The 25509-nt window shown below is 37.4% G+C and overlaps 1 protein-coding gene and 1 long non-coding RNA gene across 3 annotated transcripts in view; one reads left to right on the forward strand and one right to left on the reverse strand.

Moving 5' to 3' along the window:
* The window catches only part of UNC5C (unc-5 netrin receptor C), a 351448-nt gene that overhangs the window by 95146 nt on the left and 230793 nt on the right, over positions 1 to 25509 (reverse strand). For both annotated transcript variants that reach the window (XM_077882935.1, XM_077882934.1), the window contains exon 4: positions 7753 to 7856. In XM_077882935.1, the coding sequence (XP_077739061.1) occupies positions 7753 to 7856 (104 nt within the window). The remainder of the gene's footprint in view (positions 1 to 7752; positions 7857 to 25509) is intronic.
* Positions 16160 to 25509, forward strand: part of LOC144304372 (uncharacterized) — a 45295-nt gene continuing 35945 nt past the window's right edge. Inside the window, exon 1 of the long non-coding RNA XR_013371265.1 lies at positions 16160 to 16271. This is a non-coding gene — a long non-coding RNA (uncharacterized LOC144304372). The remainder of the gene's footprint in view (positions 16272 to 25509) is intronic.

Here is a 25509-nt window from a genome sequence, read left to right on the forward strand (position 1 = left end):
GCATCTGCCTTCAGCTCAGATCCTGATCCCCGGGGTCCTGGGATCCAGTCCTGCATCAGGCTCCCCACAGGGAGCCAGCCTCTCCCTCTACCTATGTCTCTGTCTCTGTCTCTCTGTGTCTCTCATGAATAAATAAATAAAATCTTAAAAAAAATTTTTTTTACTCCCACAGAAATTAAAATCTAACCTTTATTTCTTCATCTCTCTCCATTTCTTTACTTCTACCCTAGACAAGTAACCATTTTCTCTTGTTTGGGTTAAGGCAAGATCCCCTAAATGGGTCCCTGCCTCCATTCTTACACCACTCAAATCTATTTTCCACACAGCACTAAGAATGATCTTTGAAAGACATATATAGCACAGCATGATGATGCCATACTTAAAATCTCCAGTGGTTTTTCACGCATTCAGAGCCAAATAAGTCCAAACAACTTACCATGTCTGTAAGCCCACAAACTCATCCTCCTGCCTCTGAGTGAAGGTCTCCCCGGCCTTCCTCATGGCTTCACTGTGTCTCTGAGCCACTGGCTTCTTTTGAAATCTATAGCCACATCAACTCCTTCAGAGGGTATTTTGCTTCCCCTGCCTGGAACTTCCTGACTCAAATACTTTCAAGACTGGCTCTTTCCTGCCATTCAGACTTCAAGTCAAATAGTGCCTCCACAGACAGATTCTCTTTGACTTTAAAGTGACTTCCGCTCCCCATCAACCATCAACCTCTCAAAATCACCTTGTCTTACTTTAACTTGCAATTATCTGACAATATCTTAGTCATTTATTTCTATTCCTGTTTAGTCATTTCTTTGTTTTTAACCCTTTAGGGACTTTGGCTGGCTTGTATCTCCTGAAACTAGAAAGTATCCAGCACATAGTTGAGTAGACAGTAAATATTTCTTGAGTAAAGGAATTCATGATTAAAAAATAAAAAGTGCATGTTGTACTATAGCTCAAAGGAACCACAAGTCAAGACACAAATCTCTTCTAAGTTCAGGAAAGGTTTATAATTTCTTACTTTTTTTTTTTTTTTAATTTATGTTGGCATCATTTAACTTCACCATTATTTTTTTTTAAGATTTTATTTATTTATTCATGAGAGACAGAGGCAGAGACACAGGCAGAGGGAGAAGCAGGCTCCATGCAGGGAGCCCGATGTGGGACTTGATCCCAGATCCCCGGGATCCCACCCTGAGCCAAAGGTAGATGCTCAACCGCTGAGCCACCCAGGCATCCTGACTTCACTATTATTTTTACTTGATTTACATTATTTGGGTTATGGTGATTATTTGGGCTTATGGTGATCTCTGTGTATAACTATTAGAGGCAGATACTGGAAGAAAAACATGAGGTGACGTTGACAACTGTTGACTGAACCAATGCAAAGCTTGCAGGCTGACTACTAGTTAGGGAACCTAATACTTGTGCAAAACTGTTCGCAAGGCTGATAATCCGCTTGTAATAAAAACTCCTTCTTGTTGCTAACACACATGCTAGGACACAACTCCAACAGATATTACTGGGAACTGAAAGCAGTATCTCTCCCCAAATTTGTATTCAAACTCTTCTCTTTAAACCTCTTTCGCCGGCAAAGAATACAAAGCACAGCTTGGAAGACAATGCACCTGCATGGAAATGCATCAACATGAAGTTCCAATTATGAAGGAATGACAGTGAAACACACACTCCTCTCATGAAACAAAATGTTCAGTGGCCATATTAATAATCAATTAGATGGAGTGCCACCTGATGCTGCACATTTGGCGGAGCCTCCAGCTGCCAGCAGCTTTTTGCCCTGGCAGTATTAGCTTAAAAAAAAATCCGTTCCCTGTTTATCAAGACTAAACTCAGCAAAATAATCTATTCTTTTGCACTTCAACCCATATTTTCCCACTTGCTAATTAGAGATGCAAATGTTGATAAATAAGACGACGGTTTCTAAGCACAATTGGGTCAATAAGTTGAACATTGTGCCCTGTTCCTCCAATTAAACTCCTATGAGAAATAGCTCAATTATAATTAGAGAAGCAATTATCCCCTTGTTAAAGGTGATACAAATCACAGGTTTTAGTGAAAAATTCAGTTTTGCTCCTTCTGCCATGCCAACAAATCTTGTATCCATTGATGTTTTGATCCCAATACTCTTCAAAAGAGATAATCTGATGAAATAAAGTATCTCTGAGTATATTTCTGGCTCCCCATGTGACAGCAACATTTTCTAGGCATAAACTCAGATGAGCAAAGAGGGATTCATTTTATGGAGTGCTACTATTATACCACTGGAGCAACCCCGCACCCATTCATGAGTGTATTAATATTCTGGCTTGTTTAGGGAGATGAGGAGGCTTGTCTATTGAAAGGGAGGCAGATGCCTTTCCAAAAAAAGTAAGAATAACATTGTATTTTGGGCTTGATCCTAGCAAAAATGTTATTAAGATAGTGGGTAATAGTTTCTGGTAGTTGTTTTTCTTCCTCTCATCTAGTCCACTCTTAATTTTATATGAGTATTATGAACATGCCCTGTATTCCTTGAACTAAAATAATTCCCAACAGGCTCTCCCCTCATTTTTTTTCTCCTGATCCTAGCAGGTTGGTACTTTGCTCTCAGGCTTCACACTAGTGGAACCTCTCACCTCACACTGAGTTCTCTCAATAGGACTGCATCTTCAGGGGTGACACGCATCCTTTTTCTGGAAAGTTCCATCTCCATTTCCTGAAATGAGCTATAGCCAATAGGGACTCTTTCCTTTATTTAATTAAATATAGTTAAAGAATCTACTGAATAGATTCCATCTGCTGGTATTTGAGATAAAACATGAACAAAACCCCTTTCTCTACTTATATCTTCACAGTTTAGGCAGGCAGAGGAGTCAACAGATACATTTCAACACAAGCAGTAATTGAGACTATATAAAATCATTGTATATTGGGGCCAGCTACACTGGATCATCTATACCAGGTATTAAATTCTGAAATAATTCTGCATGTGGCGTGAAGTCACTGAGTGCTTCCCCCTATCCTTGCCAATACTCGATGGCTCCCTAGGCCACCCTCTGATTCAGCAGCTAGAGTTTATACTTGATCCAGCACTAGGCCTTGATCCAGCCCTGTGCTAAAGAAGTTGTGTGGTTGTTAAATACCTTAAATAAAGAAAATAAGTATAAAGAAAGAGCTCTCGGCAAGGAGACCAGAGGAGGGAGCGCCAAGCATAGGCCCCTGTGCTTTATCCTGGGGTGCCCACAGCATAATTTTTTTTTTTTTTTATCCAATAAGTATTAAGGTGAGTTTTCAGTCAAAAAGGTGACCACATAGAGAGATGGGAGTATGCAAAATCTGAATCAGCCTCTTCCTCCTCTGAACCTTTGTCACTCTCTTTCTGTTGGTCCTGAAAAGTAGAACTACCAATAACAGCCTCAACCCAAATGTCCTATCTGAAATAAAATACGCAGTTTCCTCCAATGTCTTGGAACCCTGATGATGAAGCGGACAACAGTAACTTTAAATTTTTAAATTTATTTATGAGATAGAGAGACAGAGAGAGAGAGAGAGAGAGAAGCAGAGACACAGGCAGAGGGAGAAGCAGGCTCCATGCAGGGAGCCTGACATGGGACTCGATCCCAGATCTCCAGGATCATGCCCTGTGCTGAAGGCAGGCACTAAACCGCTGAGCCACCCAGGCTGCCCCCAGTAACTTTATTTATTTATTTATTTATTTTCCCCAGTAACTTTAAAAATCAGAAAAAAAGACAGCAGCATGGTTTGCTGTACGTATTTACATTAACAAGTCATTAATAAAGTATATGTTTACTTATGGGGCACCAGGGTGGCTCAGTCGGTTGAGCAACAGACTCTTAGTTTTTGCACAGGTCATGATTTAAGGTTCTGGGATCGAGCCCCACATCAACTCCACACTTAACAGGGAGTCTGCTTGAGATTCTTTGCCTCTTTTTCTCTTTGTTCCTCTCCTGAGCTTCAGTGCATGTGCGTGCGTGTGTGCTCTCTCTAAAAACTAAATCTTTAAAAAAAAACATTTACATAAATAAGGGCCTTTCCTTGTTGAAAGCTTACAATATTTCTTCATTTGTAGCATTTATGGACTCTAACCAAAGCCCTGGCTAGAGGATACAGGAGGGCATTTTGGTGATTCTTTTTTTTTTTTTTTTTTTTAAGATTTTATTTACTTATTAATAAGAGACAGAGAGAGAAGCAGAGACATAGGCAGAGGGAGAAGCAGGCTCCCTGCAGGAAGCCTGATATGGGGCTTGATCCCAGCATTCCAGGATCACGCCCTGAGCCGAAGGCAGATACTCAACCACTGAGCCATCCAGGCATCCGCATTTTGGTGAATCTTCATAGAACAGAAGCTTCATCTCTGCATGCCCCATAGCACCAGTACAGGTACAATGTGCTCAGTTATTATTCTGAATTCAAGAGGTTGAATTCAGTCTTTTGTGAATCAGTGGGTGATAATATAGTAATAGTAGAAAAATGTCTGATGTTTCTTGAGCTTTCTACATGTTCTAAGTGATTCACATGTACCATCTCATTTAAACTCTAAAACTACACCCTGGGTAGATACTATTATTATTATCTCCATTTTATAATTCAGGAAACACACATATAGAGGACTGAAATACCTTGTCCAAAGTCAAAAAGTTAAAAATAGTGATGCTTGTGTTTACACCTAGAGTTCTGTAAGGAAATTAGTTTAACATTCTATGGTGACTAAAGCCAAAATAGGGGGTAATATTAAATGTTACTTATGACTTCAGACATGTTTCTGCCATTATTTGTATAAAGAAGATACCAATGTAATTTAAAATTAGTAGAATTCTTTAGAAATTTATTGACTTGTATGGGAAGGAAAAAAATAATTACCACCTCGTATTCTGCAAATAATGTACCTGACTACTTCTTTAATGGAGCTAGACACATACTTATAAAACAAAGATCGACTAAATTGATCAGCCATGTATTCATTGAGCATTTATCATTGGAGTTTTTCAGAATCGTTTGCCTTGGATGCAAAAGAAGCACAACTCCTTGCCAGTAAGGCCTGATACCTTAAAGACTGATTTTATATTATGGTAAAGCACAAGAGTGGATCTGTAAGCTCAATATTTCATTCTATGCTAGACTTATGTGTTCAATTCTTCTAAAAATTTAAATATTAAGTAATGAATGCATTTATCATAAAATTAAAATAATCTTATAATCTTTTAATTTGCTAGGTTACATTTCATTATTTTCTTTTTTCATTTATCTGCCCTTCTTAAGCAAGTGACCATTGAACTGTGTTACATTAAAGTATTTTTTTTAAAGATTTTATTTATCGGAAACCCTGGGTGGTGCAGCAGTTTAGCGCCTGCCTTTGGCCCAGGGCGCGATCCTGGAGACCTGGGATCGAATCCTACGTCGGGCTCCCGGTGCATGGAGCCTGCTTCTCCCTCTGCCTATGTCTCTGCCTCTCTCTCTCTCTCTCTGTGTGACTATCATAAGTAAATAAAAAAAAAAGATTTTATTTATTTATTCATGACAGACAGAGAGAGAGAGAGGCAGAGGCAGAAGCAGGCTCTATGCAGGGAGCCTGACGTGGGACCCGATCCCGGGTCTCCAAGATCACACCCTAGATTGAAGGCGGCACTAAACCACTAGGCCACCGGGGCTGCCCACATTAAGGTATTTATTAGCTTTCTGATCTGAGTGATTCTAAGGGTATTGAATAGAATCTACCTAGGAGTTTATTAGCCTGCTCTTGAGTGTGGCTGTTTGATGTGTCTTCTGACTTCAAAAAAAGAAAAGAAAAAGAATCACATTAAATATAGTTCTTTGAATGTCAAATGGGTATATGATTTTTGAGCTTGCCAAGTGTTAATTGGTCTCCTCCCCACTGATGATACAAATAAAATTCACCGCCAATTAGTTTTCAGTCATGAATCTTTACTGCTTGACAAAGTGAACCACTTTGTTGGAGAGACGAAAAAAATGAAAAGATTACTAGGATCTTGTCACTGAAAGTCTTTGCAAGGATCAGCAATCTGTAAGAAGCGTTGGGTAAAAATGAGGTTTTTGATACCCGTGTCACTCAGAATATATTTTGGTCTCTAAGGTGGTGTAATGGAGATTTGCATTAGAATTTTTAAAAATACAACTAAGGAGACAGATGCACTATTATAATACATGAAATGAAATACTGAATAGAGAAGACTTGCCTCCTTTCATCACACTAAATCATATTACATATCAGTGCTGGAAGATAAAGTTTTGATGCAGTTGGATGAAACATCTATAATCATGCAAAGTCTCTGATCCAATGCTAGAAGTACCACAGAATGCCAGTTACTAGGCAAAAAATAGTTCTCTTCTTTCAAAGTAAAACAGTAAGTTTCATTAGGAGCGCTACTTTGAGTCTTTGCACTGGCACATGGAGCTATATAAATGGCTGTGAGAGAAAAAACGCACTTGTTTTCTAAAAGCCTTGCCTAAATTTCTAATTCATTTAGTATTAATAATAATTTGAAAAGAGCAACCAGATGTTTAATTTTGTTGTCAAGAGACCAGCTAACTGAGCTGGCTCCCACATTTGCTTCAAATTTTAAAAGATTGAAAAATTATGAGAAATCTAATAATAAGTGTCCTAATAACTAAGAAACATTTTTTGAACAATGTTGTGTCAATAACATTATTTTGCAATTTCATAGACAGGGAGGATTCAGGGCTTATTTAAAAAAAATCAGCAGGCCCATATGCAGGCCCAAATTGTGACAACTAAAAAAAAAAATGCTTCCTTCTGTACATGCAATAAAGAGTAAAAATTCCAAAGGACTAAATAACAAAGACGGAGGTTAACAAGGACCAACAATTCAGCAGTGATGCATGTCACTCGTCAAATTGAAGTATTTCTGGGTCCATAGAATACCAGATTAGCTAGGGCAATAGTGTTGGATGCCTATTAGTATGTCAACTAATAATCATAAAAGGTAACACTTTTGAGAGTTTAGAGTTATTTGTTAACAAAGGAAAGACACCATATTAGAGGATTTTCCTCAACAAGTATGCTTTATTAAGGGGAATGGCTCAAGGAGGGCATGGCACTCTTTTGTGTTCATGCCAGTTCACAGACAGGCATTTTCAAAGGATACTGTATTGTTTGGTGCTAATGAAAAACGTGGTATGGTATATATCTGATTTGTGACACTTCATTAACAATCAATGTGCTTTGTTTTAGCAAAAACAAAAAATAAAAATGTAGAGCTCGATGGAAAGCTCATGGTAGGAAACTAATTGACACTTGTTATTTCTCAAGCATGTTTTTATTCATAGTGTGTAGATATGACCTTTAGATTACATCATGGAACAGAAAATATATATTTGGGGTGCACAGGTTCAAAGACACACACACACATTTTTGCATATTATCAAGAACAATAATAAAATTGATAGTACATTATTAAGTCTTATCACCTATCTATACGATAAGTGCCAGATAAAATAAAGCAGCGTTTCTGATTTCTTGAAAGAAAATGACAATATTAAACCAAACTGCCTGTGGCTTCGTCCAGTGGGGCATTCTAATTGACTCCCAAGTCATTAATCAGTTCTCAATCAATCTATTTTGCCAGCAGCAGGCAGTTAGGACTCCATTACCAACCATTCATCATGCCATATCCTAATTCACTGCACCATTAGCCATGGATTAGGCCTCTGTTAGAATAACTAAGTGCCAATTGCTAAATGCAAAGAATTTTTGTTACTCACTTCAGCCACTGGGATCCCTTCAGGTGGTCGACACTGCAGCAAGACTTCCTGTTCCAAGGATACTTCCTTTCCCAGGGGTTCCTGCTCAAATGTCTTCCTTAGATCTGGAAAGCAGAGGTAATAAAATATATGATGAAATCAATAATTAACATTTATCCATTTATAGAAAATGCTATAAAAATGTTCCAGTCTACTATTTTATGTATCTTTTTAACCACACACCGTCAGTGATATGGGAGAGCGTGGAGTCTCACAGAGTCGAAGAATGAATCTCATGGACAAAGTGAGTGAGCAAAGTGGTAGAAGTTTATTATGCAGTTACAGAGAAAGCTCTCAGAAGTGAAAGAAGTCTTGACAGGGTTGCCACTGAGGGCTTTTAGTAGCAGTCTTTTATTGAGAACCTAGCCAGGGAGCCCACGGCCTAGAGATTTTTGTGCAGTCTTGGTTAGAGCAGGGACTATTGATAACACCTTAATGACACATTTCTTTGTGGTCTGGTAAGTTTTTGTGATTAATTAGTAGCCATTAAAGGGAGATACTCCCTAACATTTTGGAGCCAGGTTTATTATTTTTCTCTGTTTTTACTGTCTTATCTCTGTTTTCTTGGGATGGGTAGGAGCCTGACTCTGAGCCTTTCAGTGTCCTTGGGGTTTATGGGAGCCCACAGATTTCTGGGAGCCTGACTCTAGGCCTTTCCCTTATCTTTCCCTGCCTAGCCCCATCTGCCCCTAACTCATTCCTACATTTATTAGTACTGTGTTGTAATCTAGGTTATTATATTCTGAGTGTTGAAAAATATGAAATTCAGAGGCTATTAGCTGCTTCTACATTAATCTTCAATGGAATACTTCAGAGAATCCCATTTTAACAAACAGGAAAACTGATCAATTGCATTTCCTTAGTATTTCTTGAAAACCAATTATGGTGATTACTTTTATCAAAAGAGCCCCTTTATCATGATACTTAAACACACAGAGTCTGTTATGTACATAATTATTTTTTTCTTTCTTCATAATAGATATTATTAAAGTTGTAATAACCCTGGGATCTTTTGATCAATAACTCAAAAGGAAGCTTTTGTATCAGAGTCAGAAACAGAATGCTGTAATCCTGAAAGAATGAATTTAACCTCTTGAGACTGTCTCAAACAGGAAGTAAGAAAAAGAGTAACTATGTGGATGAGTTTAGAAATACCTCAATATGTAATTATGTAGCCATTCTTCAATTAGAAGATTAAATGGTCATTTTTGCCCAAATATACCAACTACTTAATTACATATTTATATAGCTATAGTGGCTAAAATAATTATATGCAGTAGCCTTTTAAAAATTGTTATAGGTGGACACAAACATATTAGAAATTAGTTTGTAATTTTAAACACCAAAGTTAATAAATGATTCAGCCATAGGGCTTTGAAGCAATATTAATAAAAAAAAAACAGACAAAAAACATACCAAATATTTTATTTCATACATGTACAGTTTCAGCTTCTTCCAATGAAAAGTTATTGGCATTTTATCTGGTTGATTTTGATTATAAATTAATGCTAAACCTTTTATGCTGGGGCCCTGATAAAGACTTAAAAATCTAAAAGTACCATTTCAGCTTATTGAACTATGGATGGAAGCCCAAAGACTCTGGAGGTATGTTCCCTAATGTCTTTCAAGGAGCTATCAGAAAGCACCATCTGGAAGGACGGACTGAGAAAAAAATCCACTGTTACATACTTGCCATTTGTTGAATTTTGTGGCATAAGAAAAGAGCTTCAAGAGCTTAGAGGTTGTGAGTAAATTATGGATCTGTGTGATTCGAGGTAAGACAAGAGACTCTTCACATGGTGATGGAATTTGTGTCAGAAGGCCACTTTTAATTTGATTATCACAAACTTGAGTATATTGCAGAAATAAGCACTTAAAATCCACAAAGTTACTAGAACTCATAAGTTGTCAAAACCACGTCCTTATATTACATATAAGAAATATAGCTATAAAATTACTCAGAGCCCAGGATGCCTGGGTGGCTCAGCGGTTGAGTGTCTGCCTTCATTCAGCTCAGGGCATGATCCTGGGATCTGGGATCGAGTCCTACATCAGGCTCTCCTTGCAGGGAGCTTGCTTCTCCCTCTGCCTATGTCTCTGTCTCTCTCTGTCTCTCATAAATAGATAAATAAAATATTTTAAAAACATTACTCAGAGCCCTACAGCAAAATAATCAATGTTACATGAGAACCTGCTGAACCTGGATTTGCACATATTTTGCTATTACACACAATGCTTTCTCCACACATCTTTTCACTAATCTGTGATCCTTCCAACACAAACATTAAAAACTTTTCTATTCTTTCTCCTCTTATACAGAAGCTTCTCTTTTGTTTTGGATCTGCATTAAGATAAAATTTTGGCAAAATGCCAAATACTAATAATGAACTAATAGCAATAATAAACAAGTTTTACAGGATAAAATGTTCTTGACAAGATATACCTTGTTTGTAAGAGATCATTCTGTAAAACTCCCATCTGGTGTAGGGTAGGATGAAGAGACAATAATTAGAATTAATTCTCAAATTAAAGAAACTACTGACTCACTCCTGGTTAAATTCAATGGCATATCAGAAAGTGAGGTTAAGAATAAGAATGAAGCATGTATGTATCCAAATAGCTAAGACACATTCTTTTAATATTTATTAATTACATACTTTTGTTGTCACTTGATTAGGTACTTAAGGTGACGATATGTAGGATAAAGACTCAAAATGAGAAAAGTAAGTTGAAGTCCTCTTGTGAAGCACCTTTTCTCCATGCTAAGGAATGGCAAACACTCAAAACTTTTAAGCAAAGGAAGGAGATCAGATGTCACATTGCCCTCTTAGGATAGATGGATTGAGGTGCTGCTAAAGAGACAGAAGGTTGTTAGGGACCCATCTGAGTAGACTAGGAAGGATGACGGGGTCCTGAACTAAGCTAGTGATAGTGAGGAGGAGAAAGCAATAGGAGGGAGAGGAGGAGGCAGATTCTAGGAAAAAAAAAGATCATACATGTGGGAAGAGCCAGGTATTTGGAAAGTGCCAGGGAGCAAGAAAAACAGTACATACTTAGTAATTCTATTGCAATTGTTAGGATGGTATGGATCATCACTAGGTGACACAGTACTGAATCAGGCAGGAAAGTGAAGGGAAAGATAGCAATGTGTTTTGGTATAGGTTCAGTTCAGTGTGTCTGTAGGATATTCAAATGGACAGTGCAATAAATCCAGATCATTATTTCTCAACCACAGTCCTACTGACACTGACTGGATACTTCTCTGTTGTGAGGTTTTCCTGTGCATAGTAAGATACTTAGCAGCATACTTGGACTTCATCCACTCAAAGCCAAAAGCACTCCTCCCAGCCCTGGTGAAATAAATGCCTCCAGACGATTTCTAATGTCCCCTGTGGGCAAAATCCACCCCAAGTTGAGAACCACTGGCCTAGAACTTAGAAAAGAACATCCTCATAGGAAATTTGTGCTTCGTTGTCTAGCAGATGGCAGAAGCATGGGAAATAGATTATATCACCAGAAGAAAGACTGTGTTCAACAAATAGGACACCAACATTCGAGAGAAAAGGCTGCCAGCAAAATGACATGTTGTGAATGAAGAAGTAAGAGAGGAACCAAACAGACATGTGTCAGAGGAGCTAAGAGGAGAATCAAATTTTAAGAAGTTGGGAGGCCAATAGGACAAACACAGGCAAAGACTCAGAGAGGTAAAGAAGGAATTGGTTTGGGAAATTTAGATGTGGAGGGTGAGTGGAAGCCAAGCTGTGATGAGGGGTGCACAGGAATTGGGAATATGACCATCATGAGAACCTACTGCTCTTTGCAAAATTTTATGGCGACAGAAGTCAGTGGCACCATGAAGGGGCAATGGGTTTGGATACAGCATGCTATAATTCTTAGGATATAGTGTAGTTTTTGGCATGGGTTTCAAATTCCTGCCATATGAAGGCACATCATATGAGGATCCTTGTTTCCTAGCTGAGAATGGTGACCACACATCAGAGGCATGCACTTCAAGAGACAGGTTTAACTGAACCATCATTGAATGGCTTATAATTATTTCATTTTAATGGTTTGACTTTAAACTCCATATAAATTTTATGTAATTTCTAAAATGATCTCACATTTAACCCCCCACAAGGCAATACTTCTTCCTGAAAAATCCTTTTCATTTCTGCCGTAAGACCTCTTTTCTAGCTTTCAGGTTGTGTAATGAGCATAGAATATATTGTTGCTGTCCAGCAAGGCAGCTGCTCATTTCAGTATGTCTCCACTTTACTCTGCAAGGGGAGGGTGGGTAACATTTTAAGAATATCCTTTATCGTTTGCAGAGATGTGATAGAAGGCAGGCCGGATGCCTTGCAGGCAGAGAGAACACAAGGGTGACGAATGAATAAGCATGAAAAACGGACACTTGTCAGCTAGGAATTAGATGTAAAACAGAACGGTTCAGAATAATGTGGGGATTCCTGTCAGGAAAAGAGATGGATTTCTGCCCTTGGAAGACCTTTAGGATTCTACATTTCTGTTTTCTTTCCATTAGTTCTAAGGCTGATACTAAAATAAGTATAAAGTCCTTTCATTATAACCTAGATTACTTTTGCAAAGTCAACTTGGCCTACCTCTGATTTAGTCGTTGATTCCAGCAATTAAAAGAAAACCAGCTTTGTCATATGCAGGCATTCTGAGAGATGTTTATTTAAGAACATGAATATTGGCTTACTAAATCCATACAGCAGAATCCAATTAGCAGATGTAGAATCAGACTTGAAACTATATGGATTTCTATTTACCAGTTACACAGTAATCAAAGGAAGCCTTTCAGAACACCTACATGCATGGGCACACACGATATCTCACTTTTTATTGTAGAATTTTGATGCTTTCAATGAATTTTTCCCACATTAATACTACTGCAAATTATTTATGATGTGGAATATACTATTTATGGCCTTCTACAAACATGAACTTCACTTTTTGACAGGGTGGTAAACAGAAGAGAAGGCTGCCTGGGAGTCTGAAGACTATTCCCTTCACTTTCTTCATTTGTGAAATGAAAATAAATGTCTAGATGCTTTCAAGGGTCTCTTTTGCTACACAGAAGGGCCAACGACTGATAGACGAACATTTTAAATACGTGTTTGAGGGGAAAAAAAGGTTTTCCTGTGTTGAATATATTATTTCTTAGTTGTGATGGATCTTTAAGGAGCTATACCAATTGGATCAGTGTCTAAGAGAAATAATAGAATAATTCATTTTTAAGTAGCAGAGGAGTTGATGAATCTTTGAGGAGAATAAACAGCTTAAAATTTTCCCTGCAGGACAACTTTTATGGAATGTTTGGACACTTGGATATATAGGCAGAGGTAAAAGTTAGAAAACAGGGATAACGATGGGTTCCAGAAGCTTTGGTATTAAAAATATCAGAAAATTCATTATAGAAATCCTAGGAAGAATCACAAAAGCAGACTAAAATTAAAACTTGGCTGATTGTAAATGCATTGAGATTAACTTTGAGGAACTAATTTTCTGTCTCCATGGAGAGATGGGGAGAGAAATGTCTACCCAAAGCAGTGTGTAAGAAAGCCCCATCATGTCAATGTGGATATTTATAAAAGGGGCAGAAAATCATGTCTCCATCCCTTGAGCAAGTCTGATATTATTTGAAAAGAATGAGTGTGGCCTATGGCGGGAATGTTGGGGCTGCACAGGCCACAGTTTGGTGTATAATGCATCATACTCCCGTCCAAGCACCTGTAAGCCCTACTCATGATTATGGACCAACCCCCCCGCCTAAAAATGCCAGCCAAAGATCTCCCTATTGTGCCTGAACAGGCAGGTTGCTGATATTATTTTCTTTGAAAAAGATAATGAGTATGTTCTTACTCTAAGTTTTAAAAAATGATTTATATTTATTAAAATGTTTATTTCATCTACAATGCTACTTCATTGTACCAAAAGATTTATTAGAACACAATATTTTTTAAAAGATGAAATCTTGGCACCATGATAGACTGACTCTATGAAGTCAAGAATTCTCCGGTGGTTATACTTCAATAGGCTATTCTTGTAGGAATGAAAATCCTCCACAGAATAATAAGATAAATGACACATTATATTATTAATGGTGGTTGTTTTTTTGTTTTTAGACCTCATAGGGTTTGGTGAATATTAAAAGAGATCTTGGATCTGAAAAGGTTTTGAAAGATTATAAAGCATAAAACATGTAATAAATTATTATAATGATTTCTGTTATTAATACTAAGAGAGCTCTGGAATGAAAGATGATTGCTCATATGAGTAAATTTTCAGCCTGTTATTCTCTTACATACTTTGGCCATATGGTATATCATCTACAGTATCTAATATTCCTTCTTGTTCTTTTGGAATTGAAGGTTTTATTGCTATATTTTTCAAACTGTGTGTCATGACCTCTTAAAGGGTTATAAAATCAATTTAGTGGATTCAAAAGCAACACTAAAAAATATGAAATGGAATGAAGAGAAAATGCCAAGAGGTACCATACATAGTATTGTGTGTGCATATATATGTGTGTGTTATCTTTACACAGACATATAAATATATATACATACATAAATAATATTTATACATACACAAACACACATATCTGTGTGCATTTCTATGAGTAAGAAGTGAACTATGATAAAAGTATATATTTTTATGGTAGTTCACTGTGAAAATCTGAAAGTTCTGAGAGGCAAGGTAAACACTGTAGCTAAGAGCAGGGTCTTTGCATAGAGAAAATTGGGTTCAGGTTTGACTCTACTATTTGACTGGCTGTGTGACCTTGGGCACACTGTTTAACTTCTTGCCTTCGTTTCTTCAGCTGAAAAATGGGCATAATAATAGTAACTATTTTATAGAGTTATATCAGAAGAGTACTTTTAAACCCTAACACCATGCATGGAATATGTGCCCTAAACATAGTACTCCGCCACCTCACCTTTCCTCACCTCATTAGTAAATTTATCATACTATACAGATATTAGATATCGTCATTACTAGTCAAAATAAACATAATCAAATGAAACAAAACAATTATGAATGTGGGAGGGCTAATTATTTAAGAGGGTGCTTCACAAAGAGAAATCTAGGGACTATCATGCTGTGCTTGATAAAAATGCAGGTTTCATATTCAGGTTGGGCCCTGGGAATCTACACTTTTAAAAGGTCTCACACGTATGTTTTATGCACAGTGCTTAAATCTGAGAACCACCTAATGACTGACTGCTTGATTATTTATGGAACACCCATGGTATACATGGCACTGGGCTAGACACCACAGACAGTAGGAGGGAGTCTTTGGGAGGCCGTGGGAATCAAGCAAATCTGCTTGTGAGCTGGTTTTTACCACCTAGTTTTTAATGGTCCCTACACTGGTATTTCCAGAGTGTCAGTAGTGGAAAGTTTTTGTACAGGCTGACAGATGACAGTGTCTAGCACAGTGACTGAAATTTCACATGTATCCAGGAACCATGCAGGAAACATAAATGATAGAAAATTATGCACAATAATTTTTTTCCCTTGAAACATGATGCCCACCTGAGCTACCTTTCATTTCTAAATTTTAATTGAGACAAGGATACAAAAGCAATTCACTTTTTTTACTCTTACTACTCAGCAATATGCTGTATGTTGTCATATAGGAATGCAGACTCCATGGCCTGCAGATCCCACCTTTGATTGCTTAACAGAAGCTGGTAATGTGAACTGTTACGTGATTTTATTTTCTTTTTTCTAATCATGTAGGTTGTTAGTTGCTTAAAACTTTATCAAGATTTCTTGTGTGGGCCGACATTTTGAGGGCCAAAGCAAGAAGCCTGTGGATTGCCATTTTGAGATGTTGGTCTAGCAAAATCAGTGCTAAGTGTGTCAAAGTTATCTTAACATTTCTTGTGGCCTCTCTCTCACCTCAGAGACAGCCCTTCGGATTTCTCTCCATAGCTCTTCTCTCTTCTGACTCTGAGAAGCTTAACCAAGAAAGACATCTTGGTGGGCAAAACAGTTTCTGTTAGTAGGATTGCATATATAACATTTCCTGAATTCATATTTTATAATTATTAATTTATGTTCCTTTGCCTACTTTCAGAAAGAATGTTGGGCAATAAATGTTAGGATTTCAGAATATTAAGTAAGTGGAAATGATGCCATTTTAAATAAATGGAAACTATTAGCACATGAGTCAGGAGAACCAAAAGTTTTCTTGATGGCTGGAAAGATACTTTGTCATTATTTCTGTAATTTTGGATGATTCCATAGGATAAATATGTACCCACATTCTTTCCTGAATCAATGTCTTTATTGCTATGGTTGCCATGTAAACAAAACCCTGAAGTTCTTTCAGGTAAGAGGGAACCTGTCTGGAGTGGTTATGGTTTCTTCTTAGCTCTTGTTCTTTAGAATGGGAGTAGCAAATATTCAGCGCCACCGCCCTTCCCTTACAGTGTATGTGTCCCAAACTAGTAAGTCATTAAATTCTTTTCTATGGAGTTTGAATTAAAGTTTACTTGGCCTCCCCAGCACAGAACTCTGGGAGACTATAACTAAACAGAAGGTAGCATTCAAGATATGATGCATTTGCCTAGAGTTCATGGCACAGAACTTTCTGATATGGGGTGTGTTTGCATAGTTACGACCATCTTTCTATAGGATATTATATCACTGCTAAGTTTCACTTAAAAAAAATAAAGTAATTAATCCCAGACAATTGAATGCTATTTTTTTTTTATTTTAAAAATTCTGTAGGGTCAAATACATCTCAGTGCTTAGTTATTAGTATGTAAGAGATCTTTAATAAATGCTAAATTAGAATCAATTTCCAAAATAATCTGGCAAGTCCCTTTACTGACAGTCTGGGAACAATTTCTCTTATGGTAACAGCGACATCCATAGCTTTCAAAAATATCGCTTATAAAACTCTTTGAAATTGCACAGGTCAGCCCCCTTCCTTTTTTTTAAAATAATAATTTATTTTTTATTGGAGTTCAATTTGCCAACATACAGAATAACACCCAGTGCTCATCCCATCAAGTGCCCCCCTCAGTGCCCGTCACCCATTCACCCCCACCCCCCCCCGCCCTCCTCCTCTTCCACCACCCCTAGTTCATTTCCCAGTTAGGAGTCTTCATGTTCTGTCTCCCTTTCTGATATTTCCTACCCATTTCTTCTCCCTTCCCTTCTATTCCCTTTCACTATTATTTATATTCCCCAAATTAATGAGACCATATAATGTTTGTCCTTCTCCGATTGACTTATTTCACTCAGCATAATTCCCTCCAGTTCCATCCTCGTCGAAGCAAATGGTGGGTATTTGTCATTTCTAATGTCAGCCCCCTTCCTTTACAGATAATGCATCTAATCTAAAACCCTGGAGGGTTAACTTACTTGTTCAAGTTCACTAGCTATTAGACATTACATGGGTCTGTTGAAGGAGGAGTCCTACGTAGTGGTGGTATTTGTTTCTAGAAATTAACACAAAGTTACTGAAATTACTACCAGAAATTTATTTTCCCATAGTCTGGAAGCCAGCAATTTTACTGGGTCATAATCAAGGGATCAGTAAGGCTTACTTCCTCCAAAAATTCTCTGGGAGAATCCATAGCTTGCCTCTTCCAGATTTTAGTGGCTGCCAGCATTCCTTGGCTTGTAGCTACATCTCTTCAATCTCTGCTTCTCCAGCCCCATGGCCTCCTCCTTTTCTATTTGTGTCAAATCTCCCTCTTTCTCTTATATGGACATTTGTGATGGTCACCTAGATAATCTCAAATCATTAAGCACATCTGCAAAAGGTCCTTTTCCCCTGTAAGATAAGATTTATAGGTTCCAAGGGTTAGGACCCTGATGCCTTTGGGATCATCATGCAGTCTACCACAGTGGTTATGAGTGTGAAGCCTGGATCTACCCACTTGATTTTAAACCTGGTCCTGTACTTATAGAGGGTTTTATGTGTTTGTTTCCTCTTCCCTAAAATGAGAATAATTACAGTAATTATTGCATAGGGTTATTGTAAAGATCAAATAAAGGAATACACATAAAAACCCTTAAGAAGACAATGCTGCTACCTTAAAAGCCATCTGTAAATATCTTCATTCAGATACCCAATTCGTTGAGCCCCTAATCAGTGTAGCTGTGGAATGCTAACAGAGTTCCTGGTTATACTAATATTTAATTAAATAAATATGTTACTTCACTTATTTACTTATTTCTATTAAGAGGCCACGCTCCAAGTATCAGAATTAAGCTTCCTGCCTCCCAAATTGAGCTGGTCTTGATCTAGGGAATTTCTGTACTTAGAAGACATTCATGTTGCACTTAACTGCCATGCTTTCTGACCATCCTCTGTACTTTCTGACTTGGGCCTGTCTTTGCATTGAGCAAATACAGCTGCCTTCCTGTGATTCACATTTTCATACTTCCAAATCTTCAATTAATTCTTTCACAGGTTCAATGAACAGAGAGGTGCTGAACATTTTTTAATGTTTTTTAAAGATTTGTTTTAATGTATTTTCAAAGTACTCTCCTGGTGCATAAAATAATTCTATGACTACATATGGTCATAATACTTGTGTTTTTAGAAGGAAAAGAAGTATCTTTCTTCCAATAATGACAAAAGGTGCTAATTATGTTGTCATAATAGAGTACCACTTATGCTTAAATCACAAACTCTGGCTGTTAATGGGAAACAACTGCTGTGAACTGACCAGTACAGCAAATTTTGAGAGGACTAGATTAGTCTTCTGAGCTTTGGGTACTTATTAAAAGTAAAAAATGCCTACTTCAAGGCTATGGAACCCTAAAAAGTTTGCCATGGTTTTCTTTTTTCAGGAATAGATTATCTTACCTTGGCTGGAACTTTTTAAAAAATCCTGGTCTTTTTTTTTTTTTTTTTTTTTTTTAATATTCAGCAACTCTTACAGTGATTGTTAAATGTAAAGGACACAATGTATACACAATGTTGGATGGGGTTCTCTTTTTTACCTGCCTTTTCTTCTCAAATATTGTAAAAGACAAAATAAAACAAACAAAACCCAACCAACCAAACAGCAAAATAAACTACATGAAGTTTCCCCTATAATTAGGTTGAAAAATCAAGAATTGTCACAAGTTTGTTTAAAACTCAGATTTACCATTTCCTAAAGAAGTGACTCAGCCAATTTACCTAAGTTCCCTGTTCCTAAGAAGCTCCCTGCTTCTGCTTCAATTTGCAAAATAAGGATAATATCAGAACCTACCTCATAGGATTGTTGGGGGCTTATATTGGAGTTTTATTTTGTAACCTCTTTCTACATTTTATTTTATTTTTTATTTTTTAAAGATTTTATTTATTCATGAGAGACACACAGAGAGAAAGGCAGAGACACACACACACAGAGGCAGAGACACAAGCAGAGGGAGAAGCAGGCTCCATGCAGGGAGCCCGATGTGGGACTCGATCCCAGGACTCCAGGACCACGGTCTGGGCTGAAGGCAGGCACTAAACCACTGCGCCATCCAGGGATCCCCTCTTTCTACATTTTAAAAAAAGTAATGTTTTTGAGCACTCTTAGGAATTTACAATGAACACTTCCATAATACCATAGTTCACATACGGGGATAGACATTGGAATGATCTTTAAAGAAATTAGCAGAAGGGTTAACTTGGCAATGTTTTCAGTTTGACCCAGGGTTGGCTATCCCTTATTGGACTGAGGTCATTTAAACAGAAAAATCCTGAGTGAACAAAGTCCCCGCAGAAGGGAAACACATTTAAGCCATTCCTTCTTTTTTTCTTGGCTTTGGGGCATTTATAGGACAAACATATTTGTATTCAGTTTTGCTAAAGGGTTTTTTTTTAAATAAATATTTTAGAGCTAGAACTCCAAATGACATCCATTACAGAGAAGAGGAAGAAAAAAAAAAAAAAACCCGTACAAATCACTCTTTTATATTCATACTGCATCTTTAGTTTTAGAAAAAAATGATTGTATGCCATCACAATATTTTTAAGGTATGTCTTAGGGATAAATAATAAGAAACATGCCAACTTTATGGATGAGGAACCTGACATATCAAAAAGTTAAGGCTCTTTTCTGACTACAAAGGAATGAATGCAATGATTGCAGACAAGGTGGTTTGTTTTTTGTTTTTTCAAATAAGCAGTTTAGCCATAAACTTCCCTTTTCATACAGCATAAAACATTACTTTAATGACACATTTTAGTTCAGTGGGTACCCAGCCCTGCCTATAACACATAGTTAGCTGATTTTTCCCAAAATATAACTTATGAGACAGTGTTCTATCAATTGGTTGTCTACCTCTCAGAATAAACATGAGCTATAAATGTCGATGGATTTGTGGGAACTCTACGAATCTTAGGAACTTCTGTCCAAATGCAATAGAAAATATGCTTGGAAAAATATGGATTGATGCAATCAGATATGTGTTACTGCACATATCTGATTGATGCAATCAGATATGTGTTTTAATCTTGAAATAGGAACCAGGTGATGAACTATTTAATATAACAATTGAGATTTATATGAAACAAGAAGAAATTTATTGCTAAAGGTTGCTGTCTTATTATCTAAAAAAACCTCTAAATTGTGCAGTTAATCTTATCTGGTCTCTGTAACTTATAATTGGCTTACTAGGGGCTTAAATGGTTGCACAAGGAATTGAACCACAGCTCAGAAATGCATGTTAGTGAACAGGCCACTTATTCTGGTGTGCTGGTAAACCTGCAGAATTCTACCAAGATATTTGGTATAAGGCTGCCAGATTCTGTCATAGTATAACCTCAATCTTTCAGAATGCCTGGTTAAAGAAATGTATTATTTGGCCAAATCATTATAATTGAGTATAATTTAATCTTGTTTTCTGAGTAGACAGGTGGGGATTGGAAAAGAAAAATAAAAGGCCATGGGCAATGACTTCTAAATACAACAATTCACAAGATTACGTATATTTAGTGGAAGATATTACTGCCTCACAACAGAAATACTCATTAATTAATTCCTTTAAAAGACTCACTGAGTTCCTAAACTGTGTCAGGCATCACTGTAGACATTTTGGGTTCATCAGTGAATGAATCAAAGAAAAATCTTTGCCCACATGGAACCCACTTTCCAAGTGGGGGAGATAGACCTCTATCCATGAACAAAATAAATACACAAATCTATGATAGCTGAGAAGCTGATAAGTGCTATGAAGAAAATAAAGAAGTGCAAAAATGTAATGGAGGTGTGAAGTGGAGGAGCACGGAAGGTAATCATTTCATTCTACCTGATGTCCTTGAATTACCTGGGTGACAAAACATTTTTACTAAAAGAACATATCATTAGCATTGAATAGCATCATCACTTTGTCCTATTATATGCTTTCAGTTTAATTCAATTTCATCCCATTTATTTATGTCTTCAGTTACTTAGCACCAACCATGTGCAAAGCACCACTTTTAGGCACTGGGGGCCTCCCCACAATAAAGAAAATCAAGTGCCTGACCTTGTAAAGCTTATGTGCTGGTGGTAGAGATAGTCAACATAAAAAGAAACAAATAATGATGAAGAGAAATGCTCTCAAGAAAAACTAAAGCAGGTTTGGGGTTAAGACAGTGACACAGTGGGGGTCAGTGGGCTTTTGGTAAATCGGTGAGGGTTGACCCCTCTGAAGAGGTGACAGACATCTCAGCAGAAATCCGAATGAAAAAAAAAAATGAGTCACATGTAAGAGCTGGGGAAGAATAATCTGGATGGGAAGGAACAGGTGTTGCAAATAGCCTGTATTTCAAATAAGTGTACTGTATTCTGGAAACAAGGAAACTTGTGTGGTGGGAGCAGACCAAGCAAGGAGACAGGCAGGAACCTGAGGCCTTCTGTTACTTCTGCACCAAATCACAGTGAGCTGATAACATTATGCCTGTGGAAAATAAGATAATGTTGAGAACTACCACCTGACGTAAAAATCATTGTCATCACTCCTCCTGTCTGTACTCAGAGTGTTGTTAAAAGCATGGTCCCTCTTGCTGGTCATACCAGCTTCTCCATATACCAACTGTGAACTCAGGCAAGATTTTTCATCTCCCTTTGTTCTCAGTTTTCCCATCTGTAAAATAGTGATTATTACAGTGGTCATATAGAATTGTTGCGAGGATTGAATGAGCTAATCCATGTAAGTGTTGGTCAAAGGGTATAAATTTCCAATTACTAAATGAGTAAGTTCTGGGGATATTTTTCTGCAGCATGGTGACTACAATTAATTACACTGTATTATGTGCTTGCAATTTGCTGACAGAGTAGATGTTAAGTGTTTTCACTAAAAGAAAACAAAGGTAACTATGTGAGGTGAGAAATAAAATGACTGAAACAGTGCCACCATTCTAATCATTATTCTAGAGCCAATCTGTCCAGGACTAGCCACATGGGCCTATCGAACAACTGATATGTGGCTAGTCTTCACAGAGAAGTATTATACATGTAAACACAGCAGATCTCAAAGATAATCATGAGAAAAAAGAATATAAAGTATTTCTTTTTTTAAAGATTTTATTTATTTATTCATGAGAGACACAGAGAGAGAGGCAGAGACATAGGCAGAGGGAGAAGCAGGCTCCCCATGGGGAACCCAATGTGGGACTCGATCCCAGGACCCTGGGACCATCCCTCAAACCAAAGGCAGAGGCTCAACCACTGAGCCACCCAGGTACCCCAAGAATATAAAATATTTCATTAACACTTGTTTATATTTGTTACTGGGATGATAGTTGAGATATAATGGACTAAAAAATATGTTACCAAGATCAATTTTGCCTATTTCTTTTTACTTTTATAAGGTTGGCTACTAGAAAAGTTTAAATGACACATGTGTCTAGTATTATATGTCTTTGCACATCGCTCTTCCGGATAGTATGCTAGGCACTACAGATTCACAAATATGGACAAGGTTTGGTCCAAAACCACACGTGGTCACAAGGTGGCTATGATCCCAGGGAAAAGAACAAGTGAGCAATGAGAAACGAGCATAGAGGGCCACCTTGATCCTTCTTCATTCTTCCCAGGAACTATCATATTCCAATCGGTAGCCAGTGGCCTTTGTGATTTATGGGTTTGCACATAGAATAAAGAAAAAATCCTTTGGAACTATCCTGCTATTCCCAGGAAGATGGATTCTCTATGCACATAAATCCACTATGACTCTTGAATTGTCAGAGAAGGGTGACCATATGGAGTGCTCTTCCATCCTCAGGCATGGGGGAATATTACAATCTAATTGTATGTGAATTTGGCAGAGAATTTCATCCTCTAGAGTCAAGAGCAAAGCCGGGGACATGAAGTTGTAAAAAAGAAGAGACTTTTAAGTTTTTAATGTTAACTCAGTATAGATCAGTATCAAAATGCACAAATAGCATTTAAATCCTATCTGTTGTTATGAACGCCTATGATCGTTCACTGAGCATCTGTTTTGTGTCTGGCCCTATGTCATATGCTTTACAAGTTTATCCAATTTAATCTTAAAATAGCCCTATCATTTGCATTTCATGGTTGATGAAACTAGGGCTCAGAGGGGTTAAGTCACGTCACCAAGGTCATATTAGTAAGTCATGACTGGGATTTGAACATAAGTCAACCTGGCTCTAAAACTTATGCTTCTATCATTCCACTGTGCTATCCCTCCCCACGAATAACAACAGCCACATCACCAACAATCACAACATCAAAACAGCAGCCTTAATAAAAACTAAGACATTTCCCCAAGAATGACAGTGTGTGCAAATATTTTGCCTAAATTATATTCCTATCTTAACACTAAGAATTTCCCCATTGACTTTATAACGAGGATACTAGAAGAAACAACCCAATGAAACTGGTAGCCATATTACCATAAAGGCTCTACTTTGGAAAGTCGTCATAGTGTCTACCTGAGGTCTCTCTCAGGAGAAACTCCCCTTTCTGCAATGGAAGCCACAGCACCCATGCAGGTCACTCACACTGCCTTCTAGGAAATGAGTATGATTCTAGAGCAGCCATGTCACGTTCTCAGCCCATACCTAGCTAAATTCTTTTTTTTTTATGATTTTATTTATTTATTCATGAGAGACACAGAAAGAAAGGTAGAGACATAAGCAGAGGGAGAAGCAGGCTCTCTGTGGGGAGTCTGATGTGGGACTCGATTCCAGGACCCCAGGATCACAACCTGAACCAAAAGCAGACGCTCAGCCACTGAACCACCCAGGTGCTCTGCCTGGCTAAATTCTAACCTCCATATTTCCTTTTTTTCCCTTCTGCCTAAATAAGTATGTGTCACATACTTATTTTTATTTTTCCTATAGTCTGAATAAATGAAATATTATAAGCAAATAAATAGCAATATTCATTCCTGTCTTATAAACTTCTGAAAATAGAACTTTTTAGTGAAAGAACAATGATCCTCTCCATCGTACATGTGAGTCTAAGTCTAATTAGGTGAGAGGTAACCGCATTTATTTAAACTTAGCATCATAGTTATCTTTGCCTGAGAAAAATTCAAATTTTAATTGCAGTTTATGTGATGGCCATCTGTCAAATATTACTGAGCAAAGCCCCACTTGCTCACTTGAAACAGGGCAAACTAGAAAATCTGAAAGCTTCATGCAATATTAGCAAAAACTCACTTGGTAGAAATCAGCTTTAACAAAGAGAACTGAAATTTAACCCTTTTTTAAAGCGTGATATAAATCTATACGACTACATCTTTTCATGTTGGATGGCCTCTGGCCACACACATAGGAGTTCACTAAAGAATGGAAGTATAGGCAAAATGTTCTTCAGTCTTTTTGCATGAAAATGGAAAGGTGCTATGGGCAAATGAATATCTTACTAAAAGAATTTGTTTTTTTGTTATTTGAAAATGTCAAATTATGTTTAGCAAAGTTTATATAACTCATTGCAAAGAAAGGGTTCTAATATGTATTTAATTTTTATGTGGAGAACAGGGACATATATACAGTGTGTGTGCATATACATATGTATATACACACATACACATACTGTACCATATATATGCTATTATTTATATATATTTGTGCTTATATATGAAATTGGCACAATAAGAGATTCATCATTTGGAACTAAGCAGTCCTTAAACCTTAGCTTTTAGGCAAGCCAATTTAGTATGGAATATAAATTGGCAATTTAAAATATTCATTATAATTGATATTAATGAATGCAGAGCAATGAAAGATAAAGATTAGTCTTACATCATTGTACCTCTTTTGATTATAATTAGAAGCTAACGTTGAATTCATTTAACTATCTGACCAAAACAATTAGTTTCTTGTTTCTTTGACAAATGTTTGAAAATATCTTTTAGCTTCATAATTAATAAAATAAAGTCTTCAAGATTTGTGGTAGATGATTATATGAATGTCGAGATATGTCCCTGAGATCTCTTTTCAGGACTGATCCCACGTGTTGGGAGTGTTGCCTATGAGAGAGCTCTGTGCCTCTCTCCCGGAACTGCCATTAGTTGAGGAGAGCTCACTTGACCCAGGTCACGTAAACTGGTAGGGGTTTAAAACAAGGGCCGACATCCACTGACTAGTCTATGTGGAGGAACAAAGGCCCACGCATGACCTATATCTCCAGGTGGGACAATTTTGAAGGGCCATTCAAGCTCCAGAGCTCCCTTGGGGCCATTCTTTGCTGGACCTACCCTGCAGCTCAATTTTTCCTCTGGCCCAATCCTATG

The sequence above is a fragment of the Canis aureus genome, chromosome 33 (assembly GCF_053574225.1).
Source record: "Canis aureus isolate CA01 chromosome 33, VMU_Caureus_v.1.0, whole genome shotgun sequence".
Lineage (NCBI taxonomy): Eukaryota > Metazoa > Chordata > Mammalia > Carnivora > Canidae > Canis > Canis aureus.